The sequence below is a fragment of the Nerophis lumbriciformis genome, linkage group LG08, assembly GCF_033978685.3.
Source record: "Nerophis lumbriciformis linkage group LG08, RoL_Nlum_v2.1, whole genome shotgun sequence".
NCBI classification, from domain to species: Eukaryota; Metazoa; Chordata; class Actinopteri; order Syngnathiformes; family Syngnathidae; genus Nerophis; species Nerophis lumbriciformis.
This window is the reverse complement of record NC_084555.2, coordinates 38063382-38077424: the sequence shown is the minus strand read 5'-3', so window position 1 is coordinate 38077424 and position 14043 is coordinate 38063382. Positions and strand designations below refer to the sequence as shown.

Sequence of the window (14043 nt, the reverse complement as noted above, 5' to 3'; positions counted from 1 at the left end):
AAAATGCATATTGTAACCACTGGAATCATTTCTATAGTTTACAGATATACAGCAGGCTGCATTTAAATGTTTATTATATTGTATTATGCCAAGGTAGTTAACCGCTTTTCTATGCTGTTTAGCAAGACCCATGTCTAATGACTGCAAACTTGACACCTCATTGGCTGGTTCTGAGAAAGGTTGATTACTTCAGTCTTAACTTACCGGAAGTGACTCTTGCTTTTTGAAGCAGCACATTTTTGGACACTGAACTTTAATACACTGACTCTTTTTACACTGAATTTTTTTACACTGAATTTTTTTATACTGAATTTTTTTACACTGAATTTTTATGCACAGAATTTTAAAACACTGAATTTTATTTCAATGAAATTGTCAGCATAATTTGATGTAAAAAAAAGTCAGGTCACAAAATTCAAACGCACAGTCACATAAATACAGTGTTCTTGAAAATGTATTCTGTGGGTGGGCACGTGCCGTGGGCATGCGTGTGTGTATCAGACAGCCGTGACTGACAACCATGAAAACCAATCAAAGACAACTTTTTATTTCGGGCTGTGTGGAAGGGTTTTACAAAGATTAACTTCTAACTGTGACAAACATAGACATTTATTTGTTAAGTCTGTTCTCTTAAATCACAATTGGTAACATATGCGAGCAGTTAGTGCTTGAAACAGTGACATACAGCATCTTTTAATAAGAACATCTTAAAAAAATACCCATCAATTATGTCCAACCCAGTTCCATCTGACCACATCATTGAGAACAGAACCTCCTTGATGGAAGCTAATAAACAATTCAGACCAAAACATGTCACTACTAAAAGCCAATAAATCAGATTTTAATTTGCAGTAAACGTAAAAAATACTTTATCTACTGTTGGTGCCCAAGCCGTCATAAATGTTCTGCATCATCAGTGAACAACATGTCCCAAGTTTGTGTCCTTAAAAATCTGTACTTGGCAGCACCCCACTGGACACACTAAAACATGGGTCAGCAACTAGTAGTCGGCGGGCCACATCCGTAAATGTTGTGGCCCTTGGACAAACGTAGTTGATGACCCAGCACTGAAGTGTTCTCCTTGCATTGAATGGAGTAAAAGGCGGTGCATTGACCTTGATGTGTCCCCAGCATCATCAAAATTGTGTTTATTTGACTTTAAAACAGTTACAACAAGCTGGCAAACTAATGGCTTCTCGGCACGTCACCCTAAATAGCTGCATTGATACAACACCTTTCTTTTTGTTTCCTCAGGAGCAGTCTCAGGTCCCTGCCTCCATCTTGCTTGCCAAACACAAGGCCCGTGTTTCCCAGTTGGAGACAGAGATAGAGCAGCAGAAACATGCGGTCAAACCCACCAATCTCTTTTCAACGGGAATTCAGATGGTGAGCACAACACACAATTATTATTATTTAGTTACAAATGCCACAAACAACAGCTTCAATAAACCTACTGTATGTCAGAGAGTGTCACTCATAATTGAGCATTGTTATCTTTGTAAATGGAATAATTGTGACCTATTCATATATTGGATCTCATAAAATAGGTATGTTGTACATAATAAAGTGGCTGATGCATCCACTATTTGCAACTTTGTTGGACTTTCTCTCCCAATTCACTATTTGTATTACTTATTCAGTTCTATAAATGGATGGATTCAGTCAACACTGTTGCGTTGGATTTAGAGGAGCCAAGTAAAGGTTGTTTCTCTGTGTCTGGTTCTCCTTGACTGTTGAGCAAAACCCTTACCCCTTCAGTCATTACATTCTTCTGAGTCAAAACTTGGGCTCAGAGAGAGAAAGGCTGCGTCACTCTGGCTTTCCAGGCCTGTAGAGACCTTCCCTTGTGCTGCTGTTCTAGTTTTTGGTCATTTGTTTTCATTTTACTGTGATGAGACTGGCTGTGTCATCACCTAAAGCCCTCCCTACCAACCCCCTTGAGGCACGCTTGTCTTCCCACAGTTAAGTGGTGCGTGGTAGAGGTATTTGCAAGGTTATCACCTATAAACTCATGCTGGATGCTCAATGTGTTTTATGGAATTTCTTGTTCAAGTGGGATCATCAGGTGATTTTCTACCATGATTGCTTTTACATGTGGCACTCTAGTTGTCTCCGTCTCGTTCTATGGGGCAAAGTTAAACTTGCTGATGGCTGATAAAACGGTGTGATTATGCCGATTTTGGTTTCTTCTGCGGCTTCAACCCCCTTCTTCTTGTTTATTTTTACTCTACCATCCCAAGCTCTGCCTGTACATATGCTCCAGTCAACTGAGAGTTGGGGGAACATGTGGGTTTAAATTTTCCTTCACCTCAGAGTCCAAAAGCATGACTTGTGTTTGACTTGGTAAAGTTTCAGCACAGAGCGGCAAATTCCTGCCGATTGCTGGAATTCATTTATCTGCTAGGTTTCGGTCCCTCGTTCCAAGAAGAATTGGAGAAAACACATCAGCAAAAATGTCTTTCCTAAAGCTGATCAGTGACAGTGATGTCAATTAGTGCTTGTGGTTAGACATTGATGCAAGCTCTCTGTCAAGGAAACGCTCTTTGTAGAAGTATTGGGACACCTGGTAGTTACATCCCTATAAATTAAATATGGACTAAATCATGGATGGTTCCTGTCTTATGTCCATGTAATGTATTTAAAGATTGGATCACATTAAAACTACTTAGCCAATTTCTAATATGTATAAGGTTGTGGAACAGGCCAAAGAAAATCTTATTAAATTGTGGTATTGATGGATTAAAGTTGTTATCCAAGATTTTTCCACTAATATTAATATTTCAAGATTGTTTTTCTTTCTGGTTTTTTTTCTTTGTAAATAAATCTTCAAATTTGATGTCAAAATACAGGAAAATGTATAGATAGGGGTGGGTGTTTTTGAAGGTGCCCATCCTAATAAGAATGTTGGTACTTTTACTGAGTGACATAGTTGCACCTTGATTAATATTTTTTAATTTGACTGCTTAATCAAGAATAACCTCCAAGATTTTGCTATGTTGCAAAATTCAAATTAAATTCAATCAATTTCCTGAAAATGATGTGCGGTCTTGCAGCTTTGTCCATTCCCCGCAATTTGATTTTAGGTTGTCCTGAAGAATTTGGAGGTAATCCTCCTTTTTCATTGTCCCATTTACTCTCTGTAAAGCACCAGTTCAATTGGCAGCAAAACAGGCCCAGATCATAATACTACCACCACCATGTTTGATGGTAGGAATGGTGTTTCTGGGATTAAAGGCCTCACCTTTTCTCCTCCAAACATATTGCTGTGTATTGTGGCCAAACAGCTCAATTTTTGTTTCATCTGACCACAGAACTTTCCCCCAGAAGGTCTTATCTTTGTCCATGTGATCAGCAGCAAACTTTAGACGAGCCTTAAAGACCTACCGTATTTTCCGCATCATAAGGCGCCCTGGGTTAAAAGCCGCGCCTTCAATGAACGGCATATTTCAAAACTTTGTCCACCAATAAGCCGCCCCGTGTTGTAAGCCGCATCTAACTGCGCTAAAGGAATGTCAAAAAAACAGTCAGATAGGTCAATCAAACTTTAATAATATATTAAAAACCAGCGTTCTAACAACTCTGTTCACTCCCAAAATGTACGCAAATGTGCAATCACAAACATACGTATATCAACATGGACAGAGCTGCGTGAAAAAAGCCACCCGGCCTCTTCGCGTAAACTTAAACTTACCTTAACCACTCGCTCATCTTTTCTTCATCCATCCCTTCGAGTTAGCTTTTATGATGACGCCGGCTGGAAAGGTCTCTTTTGGCAAGGTCTTCCTTTTGAATATCACCATGGGTGGAAGTTAGCATGGCAAGCTAGAACCACAGTGAAGGATGACTTCTCATTCCCTGTGGTGCGAATATTCACCGTACGTGCTCCCGTTCCACAGTGCGGTTCACAGGAATATCAGTTGCTGTGAAATACGGTAGTAATCCGTGTGCGGATGGAGAGATTGCGTCTTTTCATGAACCGGATCCTTGTCGCTTAGTAGGAGCCATTTTGTGGTCTTTACAGATGTAAACAGGAAATGAAACGTACGGTGATATCCGCGCGTTTTTTCTTCTTCTTCTTCCGGGGGCGGGTGGTTGCTTACAGTAGAAGAAGAAGCGCTTCCTGTTCTATGGGGGCGGGTGCTTACCTTGGCGGTTGCTTGCGTAGAAGAAGAAGCGCTTCCTGTTCTACCGGGAAAAAAGATGGCGGCTGTTTACCTAAGTTGCGAGATCGAAACTTTATGAAAATGAATCTTAATATTTATCCATATATAAAGCGCACCGGGTTAAAAGCCGCACTGTCAGCTTTTGAGTAAATTTGTGGTTTTTAGGTGCGGCTAATGGTGCGGAAAATACGGTACTGAAATGCGATTTTCTTATTTAAAAGGGGATAGCAGGTCCATTCTATGTGTCATACTTGATCATTTTGCGATATTGCCATATTTTTGCTGAAAGGATTTAGTAGAGAACATCGACGATAAAGTTTGCAACTTTTGGTCGCTGATAAAAAAGCATTGCCTCTACCGGAAGTAGCAGACGATATGCGCGTGACGTCACAGGTTGTGGAGCTCCTCACATCTGCACATTGTTTACAATCATGGCCACCAGCAGCGAGAGCGATTCGGACCGAGAAAGCGACGATTTCCCCATTAATATGAGCGAAGATGAAAGATTCGTGGATGAGGAAAGTGAGAGTGAAGGACTAGAGGGCAGTGGGAGCGATTCAGATAGGGAAGATGCTGTGAGAGGCGGGTGGGACCTGATATTCAGCTGGGAATGACTAAAACAGTAAATAAACACAAGACATATATATACTCTATTAGCCACAACACAACCAGGCTTATATTTAATATGCCACAAATTAATCCCGCATAACAAACACCTCCCCCCTCCCGTCCATATAACCCGCCAATACAACTCAAACACCTGCACAACACACTCAATCCCACAGCCCAAAGTACCGTTCACCTCCCCAAAGTTCATACAGCACATATATTTCCCCAAAGTCCCCAAAGTTATGTACGTGACATGCACATAGCGGCACGCACGTACGGGCAAGCGATCAAATGTTTGGAAGCCGCAGCTGCATGCGTACTCACGGTACCGCGTCTGCGCATCCAACTCAAAGTCCTCCTGGTAAGAGTCTCTGTTGTCCCAGTTCTCCACAGGCCAATGGTAAAGCTTGACTGTCATCTTTCGGGAATGTAAACAATGAAACACCGGCTGTGTTTGTGTTGCTGCAGCCGCCCGCAATACACCGCTTCCCACCTACAGCTTTCTTCTTTGCTGTCTCCATTGTTCATTGAACAAATTGCAAAAGATTCACCAACACAGATGTCCAGAATATTGTGGAATTTTGCGATGAAAACAGACGACTTAATAGCTGGCCACCATGCTGTCCCAAAATGTCCTCTACAATCCGTGACGTCACATGCCGGCGTCATCATACCGAGACGTTTTCAGCAGGATATTTCGCGCAAAATTTAAAATTGCACTTTAGTAAGCTAACCTGGTCGTATTGGCATGTGTTGCAATGTTAAGATTTCATCATTGATATATAAACTATCAGACTGCGTGGTCGGTAGTAGTGGGTTTCAGTAGGCCTTTAAGGCGTCGCATCTGGAGCAAGGGCTTCCTTCTTGCATGGTAGCCTCTCAGTCCATGGCGATGCAAAACATGCTTGACTGTGGACACTGACAACTGTGTTCCAGTAGCTTCCAATTAATTGCAGACCTGCTTTTTGGTGGTTCTCGGTTGACTCGTGATCATCCTGACCAATTTTCTCTCAGCAGCAGCAGCGTGCGTTTTCTTCCTGATCGTGGCAGTGACAAAACTGTGCCATGCACTTTATACTTACGAACAATTGTCTGCACAGTTGCTCTTGGGACCTGAAGTTGCTTTGAAATGGCTCCAAGTGACTTTCCTGACTTTTTCAAGTCAATGATTAGTTTTTTTCAGGTCTGTGCTGAGTTCCTTTGACTTTCCCGTTGTCGCGTTTGTAACCGAGTCTAATGACTGCATCACATGAGCCCTATTTAAATGGGCTCAGAGAAGTCAACAGGTGTCGTCAATCATAATCCCTCACATGAAGTTAAGAGGCCATGCCATAAAGCTAATTTGATTTGATTGTAACTTTTCTACATCGCCAAAATTGATAATGTATGTTGCTGTATGTATACTTTTGACCCAGCAGATTTGGTCACATTTTCAGTAGACCCATAATACATTCATAAAAGAACCAAACCTCATGAATGTTTTTTGCGACAAACATGTGCTCCAATCACCCTATCACAAAAAAATAATCAGAAATCAGAAATACTTTATTAATCCCCGAGGAGACATTAAAATGTATTTTCTTTTTTCTTTTTTTTTTCAGATTTTGAGAGTTGTAGAAATGATTGGAAAGTCAAGACAGCTATGACATTATGTCCTTCACAAGCGTATGTAAACTTTTGAACACGACTGTATATGAGCATGTCCAATGGACAAGAGATATGGGTAAGTTGTAAATTGTCAAAGCCACACTTGTATGTATCTCGTCAACGGAGTAAGTTTTTATACCGGCGAAGAATTTCAGATTGCAAAATCTGTTAAGGTGAAGTGAAGTGAAGTGAATTACATTTATATAGCGCTTTTTCTCAAGTGACTCAAAGCGCTTTACATTGTGAAACCCAATATCTAAGTTACATTTAAACCAGTGTGGGTGGCACTGGGAGCAGGTGGGTAAAGTGTCTTGCCCAAGGACACAACGGCAGTGACTAGGATGGCGGAAGCGGGGATCGAACCTGCAACCCCCAAGTTGCTGGCACGGCCGCTCTACCAACCGAGCTATACCGCCCAATTTGCGCTTAACTAACAGCTTTCATCTCCTCTGTGTTCAAGATGGAGTGATGGTGCCCAGCATCATTTCATAAGCAGGATCCCCTAAAAAAAATAAGCCCATTATTACTTGTAAGTACTTTGATCACTGCGCTACTTCTCCGGAAACAATATTCATATTTGTGCTTACCCAAGACTAAAAGTAAACATACATGTTTTTTTCCAAAATACAGTATGTTGTTTGTAGACCGCAGCAGCTTAGTTTAGTTAACGCTAAATCTAACAGCCACTGAATGCTAGGTGTGAAACTGAATAAAATATGCTTAGATTCAAACATACGAGTCTAAAAAAGCCATGAACACACCAACATGTATCAAGTATCCATCCATCCATCCATCCATCCATCCATCCATCTTCTTCCGCTTATCCGAGGTCGGGTCGCGGGGGCAGCAGCCTAAGCAGGGAAGCCCAGACTTCCCTCTCCCCAGCCACTTCGCCCAGCTCTTCCTGTGGGACCCCGAGGCGTTCCCAGGCCAGCCGGGAGACATAGTCTTCCCAACGTGTCCTGGGTCTTCCCCGCGGCCTCCTACCGGTCGGACGTGCCCTAAACACCTCCCTAGGGAGGCGTTCGGGTGGCATCCTGACCAGATGCCCGAACCACCTCACCTGGCTCCTCTCGATGTGGAGGAGCAGCGGTTTTACTTTGAGCTCCCCCCGAATGACAGAGCTTCTCACCCTATCTCTAAGGGAGAGCCCCGCCACTCGGCGGAGGAAACTCATTTCGGCCGCTTGTACCTGTGATCTTGTCCTTTCGGTCATGACCCAAAGCTCATGACCATAGGTGAGGATGGGAACGTAGATCGACCGGTAAATCGAGAGCTTTGCCTTCCGGCTCAGCTCCTTCTTCACCACAACGGATCGATACAGCGTCCGCATTACTGAAGACGCCGCACCGATCCGCCTGTCGATCTCACGATCCACTCTTCCCCCACTCGTGAACAAGACTCCGAGGTACTTGAACTCCTCCACTTGGGGCAAGATCTCCTCCCCAACCCGGAGATGGCACTCCACCCTTTTCCGGGAGAGAACCATGGACTCGGACTTGGAGGTGCTGATTCAAGTAATGACATTGAAAGGCATGTTTGATAGTCTCGCGGCTGCTTTCCAGTCTCTGGCACCTTTTATTAGCTTTATAACCCGACTTTCTTCGGCTTCACTTTTACGCAGGAAATGAGAAAAATCTCACCAAATCCTTGTCTTTTTTCTGAAGTGATCATGATCACGAATGTAGCAGTTAATGATGCCGCACATTGGCGCAATGTTTTGAACTTCTTAAAGAAAAAAACAAAAAACTCAAGCACAGCATATTGTATTCAGCCATGTAAATAAGCTATTCAAAATCCAGCAAGACCCACAATGCAATGCGTTTCCACGTCACACGTTCAGCCCTATTTGTCCCATCAGCACTCAAATGCAATGTAACTGTCTAGCCCAGAGGTCAGCAACCTTCTGCTTCAAAGAGCTATTTGGGCCCGTTTCCACCAAATCATAACCCACTTGGATCCACAAAACCTATTTGATCGTTATATTGAAGTCAATGGTACATATACAGTTTTCTTTAACGCATTGTCACGTAACGGTCCTGTCTTGTTCTTTTTTCCCCCCGTAGTTTGCATGGTATTTTTGTACTGGTTTCTTTTCTAGTTTTCCCTACAGTTGCCCTGGGTAACAACCCACACCTGTTGCCATCTGACAATAAGTCAAAATCCAACTTGGCTTGATTTGTGTTTTAGGATCTGTTGTGTCGTTACCAGTGTTAGGCAAATTACTTAATTAAATTAATTATAGTTAATAAAGGAATTGAATGTGCTTTGGTGGCTGTATCTCTCCTTGTCCACAAACAGAGTATAAAGGAATTTCATGATTCACTTCATTGAATTGTTGTTAATTATTCCCCCGTTGTAGTGAAAGTTGGGTGTGTATTAATAACGGCACTATTATGTAACAGCATTATGCCTAACCCTGGTTGTCACACATCTCCTTTTCTTCCATGTTTCTCCTTTGCTAGGTATTTACATGGTTCTGTACTTTTGCTCTAATCTATCTACAACTTGTTTATGCGTTAAGTGTGACATACGCCGAAGACAAAAATCAAATCTTGCATAGCAGCGACGCAGCACAGGCTGTAATTGGTTGGCTTTTAGTATTTGCCCTGTGTTGATGCAATTCAATTATGAGGCTCACTGCCCACCTTTGCAAAGATGCCTTCTTTTTTGGAAATAAAGCATTTTAACACAGCACCAGTTCCAATAACACTCAATCCCTCTAGTTAACATATTAGCAACAAAGGAAGCTAATAAGCTAAATCATGACAAGTGTCATCGTGGTTTCTCACCAGAAAACACTGACCTTAGAGCTGAATGGCTGATGCAGAACTTTGAAAGACTAATGACGGTGCCATAAGGGACAGCGTAGTGACTGCAGTACACAGAAGCATAAACTAGCTGGAGCCACAACACAGGAATAAAAAAGCCGCATGTTGCTCCAGAGCCACAGGTTGCAGACCCCTAGTCTAGCCAATCAAATGTCTACCTGCATCACCAATTCTTCACTTCCTTGTGAAGGTTCATACTGTATATCATTTTTAGCATTTTCCTTGCAATGCTTGTGTATTTTGTTGTGGCTGAATAAAGACAATTTTGCACATTTTTGTGTGCCATATTGGTCAGTCGTTTATCATATTTGTTCATTAATTACAATTACAAAATCACAACTTATTTATTACAACTTTATACTTCTATGTATTGCAACTGCCATCCAACAAAACTGTACTTTCCATTGCAATTTTTGGGAAGAACTTAACACATTTCAAAAAAGGCCTGTGAGAACCTGAGGTGACTGCTGAATTGTTGGCAATGTTCATGTTTAATGTAGAATGCAGGTAAAGCTGTTATGGTATTTTTATTTTTTATTTTTTTTGTCATAAAAAAATACAATCATGTGTGCTTACGGACTGTATCCCTGCAGACTGTATTGATCTATATTGATATATAATGTAGGAACCAGAAATATTAATAACAGAAAGAAACAACCTTTTGTGCGAATGAGTGTGAATGAGTGGGAGAGGGGAGGGAGGAGGGAGGTTTTTTGGGTTGGTGTATAATTGTAAGTGTATCTTGTGTTATGTTGATTTAATAAAAATAAAAATAAAATATATATATATACTGTATATATATATATATATATATATATATATATTTATATATATATATATATAAATGATAAATGGGTTGTACTTGTATAGCGCTTTTCTACCTTCAAGGTACTCAAAGCGCTTTGACACTACTTCCACATCTACCCATTCACACACACATTCACACACTGATGGAGGGAGCTGCCATGCAAGGCGCTAACCAGCACCCATCAGGAGCAAGGGTGAAGTGTCTTGCTCAGGACACAACGGACATGATGAGGTTGGTACTAGGTGGGGATTGAACCAGGGACCCTTGGGTCGCGCACGGCCATTCTTCCACTGCGCCACATATATATTAATTAAATATATATATATATATATATATATATATTTATATATATATATATATATATATTTATTTTTTTTATTTTTATTTTTTTCTTGTGCGGCCCGGTACTAATCGATTCACTGACCGGTACCGGGCCGCTGCCCGGTGTTTGGGGCCATTTGGACCAGACAAAGAGCAGCTCGAAGACATCTATTGAAAGTCAAATTCAAGGACCCAGATTTCTCTCGCCTGGACACAGGTTACCGAGGCCCCCTCTTCTGGAGCAGGGCCCAGAGGTGGGGCTCGATGGTGAGCGCCTGTCCCCATGGGGCCTGGCCGGGCACAGCCTGAAAAAGTAAAGTTGGTCACCCCTCCAATGTGGTGACCAACGTACAAGGGTGTTCACATTGGTGCAGTGTGAGCTGGGCGACAGCCGAAGGCAGGGCTCTTGGCAGTCCGATCTTCGGCTAAAGAAGCTAGCTTTTGGCTAGATCCCTGGAACCAGTCCTTTTGAGAGGGGCTGGACTTTCTTCCACTCTGGCGTTGGAAGCAGTGAGAGGCGACGGGCTGGGGTGGCACTTCTTGTTGCCCCTCTGCTCAGAGCCTGTATATTGGAGTTCAACCCGGGAGATGAGGAGGTAGCTTTCCTCCACCTTCCGGTGGGGGGACAGGTCCTTACTGTTGTTTGTGCTTACGCACTAAACAGCAGCTCAGATTACCCGCCCTTTTTGGATTTCCTTGAGGGAGGACTGGTGAATGCTCCCTCTGGTGATTCCCTTGTTCTGGTGAGTGACTTTAACACTCACATTGGCAATGACAGTGAAACCTGGAGAGGCGTGATGGGACAAAGGGCCGCCCGGATCTGAACCCGAGTGGTCTTTTGTTATTGAACTTTTGTGTTGGTCACAGATTGTCCATAATGAACACCATGTTCAAACATAAGGGTGTTCATATGTGCACTTGGCACCAGGACACCCTAGGTCGTAGTTCGATGATCGACTTTGTGTCATCGGATTTGCGGTCTCATGTTTTGAAAACTCGAGTGATGAGAGGGGGGAATTTTTTCCGATCACCACCAGGTGGTGAGTTGGCTCTGATGGTGGGGGAGGATGCTGGACAGATCTGGCAGGCCCAAACGCATTGTGAGGGTCTGCTGGGAACGTCTAGCAGTCTCTTGTCAGAGAGAGTTTCAATTCACACCTTGGAACATGTCAAGAGGGAGGCGCTGGACATTATGTTCGAGTGGACCATATTTCTGGACCACTATTGTCGAGGCGGCTTTGGCGAAAGTTGGTTGGTTCCTGTCGTGGCGGTAATCCCAGAACCCGCTGGTCGACACCAGCGGTGAAGGATATCGTCAAGCTGAGGAGTCCTATCAGGTCCTTTTAACCCCAGAGGCAGCAAACAGGTACCAACAGGCCAAGCGAGTTTTTGCCTCTGCGACCGCCAAAGCCGCACGCAGAGGCAAAAACTCGGACATGGGAGGAGTTTGTCGAAGCCATGGAAAACGACCTCCGGATGGATTCAAAGCGATTCTGGACCACCATCCGGAGGGGGAATTCAGTGCACTGTCAAGACCGTGTATGGTGAGGATGGTGTGCTGCTGACCTCAACTCAGGACGTTGCTGATCGGTGGAGGGAATACTTCAAAGACTTCCTCAATCCCACCTACAAATCGTCCTATGAGGAAGCAGGGCCTGGGGAGTCTGTGGTGGGCTCTCCTATTTCTGGGGCTGAGGTTGCCGAGGTAGTTAAAAAGCTCCTCGGTGGCAAGGCCCCGGGGGTGGATGAGATCCGCCTGGGGTTCCTTTAGGCTCTGGATGCTGTGGGGCTGTCTTGGTTGACAAGACTCTGCAGCATTGGGTGGACATCAGAGGCAGTGCCTCCGGATTGGCAGACCAGGGTGGTGGTTCCTGTCTTTAAGAAGGGAAATGGAGGGTGTGTTCCAACTATCGTAGGCTCAATCTCCTCAGCCTTCCCGGTAAGGTCTATTGAGATGTACTGGAGAGGAGGCTATGCCGGATAGTCAATACCTCGGATTCAGGAGGAGCCGTGTGTTTTTGTCCTGCTCGTGGAACTGCGGACCAGCTCTTTACTCTCGGCAGGGTAAGGCAAGGAACCCCAGGCGGATCTCATCCACCCCCGGGGCCTTGCCACCGAGGAGCTTTTTAACTACCTCGGCAACCTCAGCCCCAGAAATAGGGTGCATTGTAGTTTGCCCAACCAGTCTACATGTGCTATGTGGACTTGAAGAAGGCCTTTGACCGTGTTCCTCAGTAAATCTTGTGGGGAGTGCTCAGAGAGTATGGGGTATTGGATCGTCTGATTTTGGAGGTCCACTCCCTGTATAATCGATATCAGCGCTTGGTCCGCATTACCGGCAGTAAGTCGGATCCATTTCCAGTGAGGGTTGGACTTCGCCAGGGCTGCCTTTTGTTTGCAAATCCTTTTCAACCCATATTCAATTGAATGCACTACAAAGACAAGATATTTGATGTTCAAAGTCATAAACTTTATTTTTTTTTTGCAAATAATAATTAATGGTTGCATGGCTGCAACACGTGACAAAGTAGTTGGGAAAGGGCATGTTCACCACTGTGTTACATCACCTTTTCTTATAACAACACTCAATAAACGATTGGGAACTGAGGAAACTAATTGTTGAAGCTTTGAAAGTGGAATTCTTTCCCATTCTTGTTTTATGTAGAGCTTCAGTCGTTCCACAGTCTCCGCTGTCGTATTTTACGCTTCATAATGCGCCACACATTTTCGATGGGAGACAGGTCTGGACTGCAGGCGGGCCAGAAAAGTACCCGCACTCTTTTTTTACGAAGCCACGCTGTTGTAACACGTGCTAAATGTGGCTTGGCATTGTCTTGCTAAAATAAGCAGGGGCGTCCATGAAAAAGACGACACTTAGATGGCAGCATATGTTGTTCCAAAACCTGTATGCACCTTTCAGCATTAATGGTGCCTTCACAGATGTGTAAGTTACCCATGCCTTGGGCACTAATGCACCCCCATACCATCACAGATGCTGGCTTTTGAACTTTGCGTCAATAACAGTTTGGATGGTTCGCTTCCCCTTTGGTCCGGATGACACTATGTCGAATATTTCCAAAAACAATTTGAAATGTGGACTCGTCAGACCACAGAACATTTTTCCACTTTGCATGAGTCCATCTTAGATGATCTTGGGCCCAGAGAAGCCGGAGGCGTTTCTGGATGTTGTTGATAAATGGCTTTCGCTTTGCATAGTAGAGCTTTAACTTGCACTTACAGATGTAGCGACCAACTGTATTTAGTGACAGTGGTTTTCTGAAGTGTTCCTGAGCCCATGTGGTGATATCCTGTAGAGATTGATGTCGGTTTTTGATACAGTGCCGTCTGAGGGATCAAAGGTCACGGTCATTCAATGTTGGTTTCCGGCCATGCCGCTTACGTGGAGTGATTTCTCCAGATTCTCTGAACCTTTTGATGATATTTTGGACCGTAGATGTTGAAATCCCTAAATTTCTTGGAATTGCACTTTGAGAAACGTTGTTCTTAAACTGTTTGACTATTTGCTCACGCAGTTGTGGACAAAGGGGTGTACCTCGCCCCATCCTTTCTTATGAAAGACTGAGCATTTTTTGGGAAGCTATTTTTATACCCAACATGGCACCCACCTGTTCCCAATTAGCCTGCACACATGTGGGATTTTCCA

General features: G+C 43.6%; 1 protein-coding gene across 1 annotated transcript in view; it reads left to right on the top strand.

The window, feature by feature from the left end:
• Positions 1-14043, top strand: part of mnat1 (MNAT1 component of CDK activating kinase) — a 143075-nt gene that overhangs the window by 61557 nt on the left and 67475 nt on the right. Inside the window, exon 6 of the mRNA XM_061968865.2 lies at positions 1255-1386. Within this exon, the coding sequence (XP_061824849.1) occupies positions 1255-1386 (132 nt within the window). The remainder of the gene's footprint in view (positions 1-1254; positions 1387-14043) is intronic.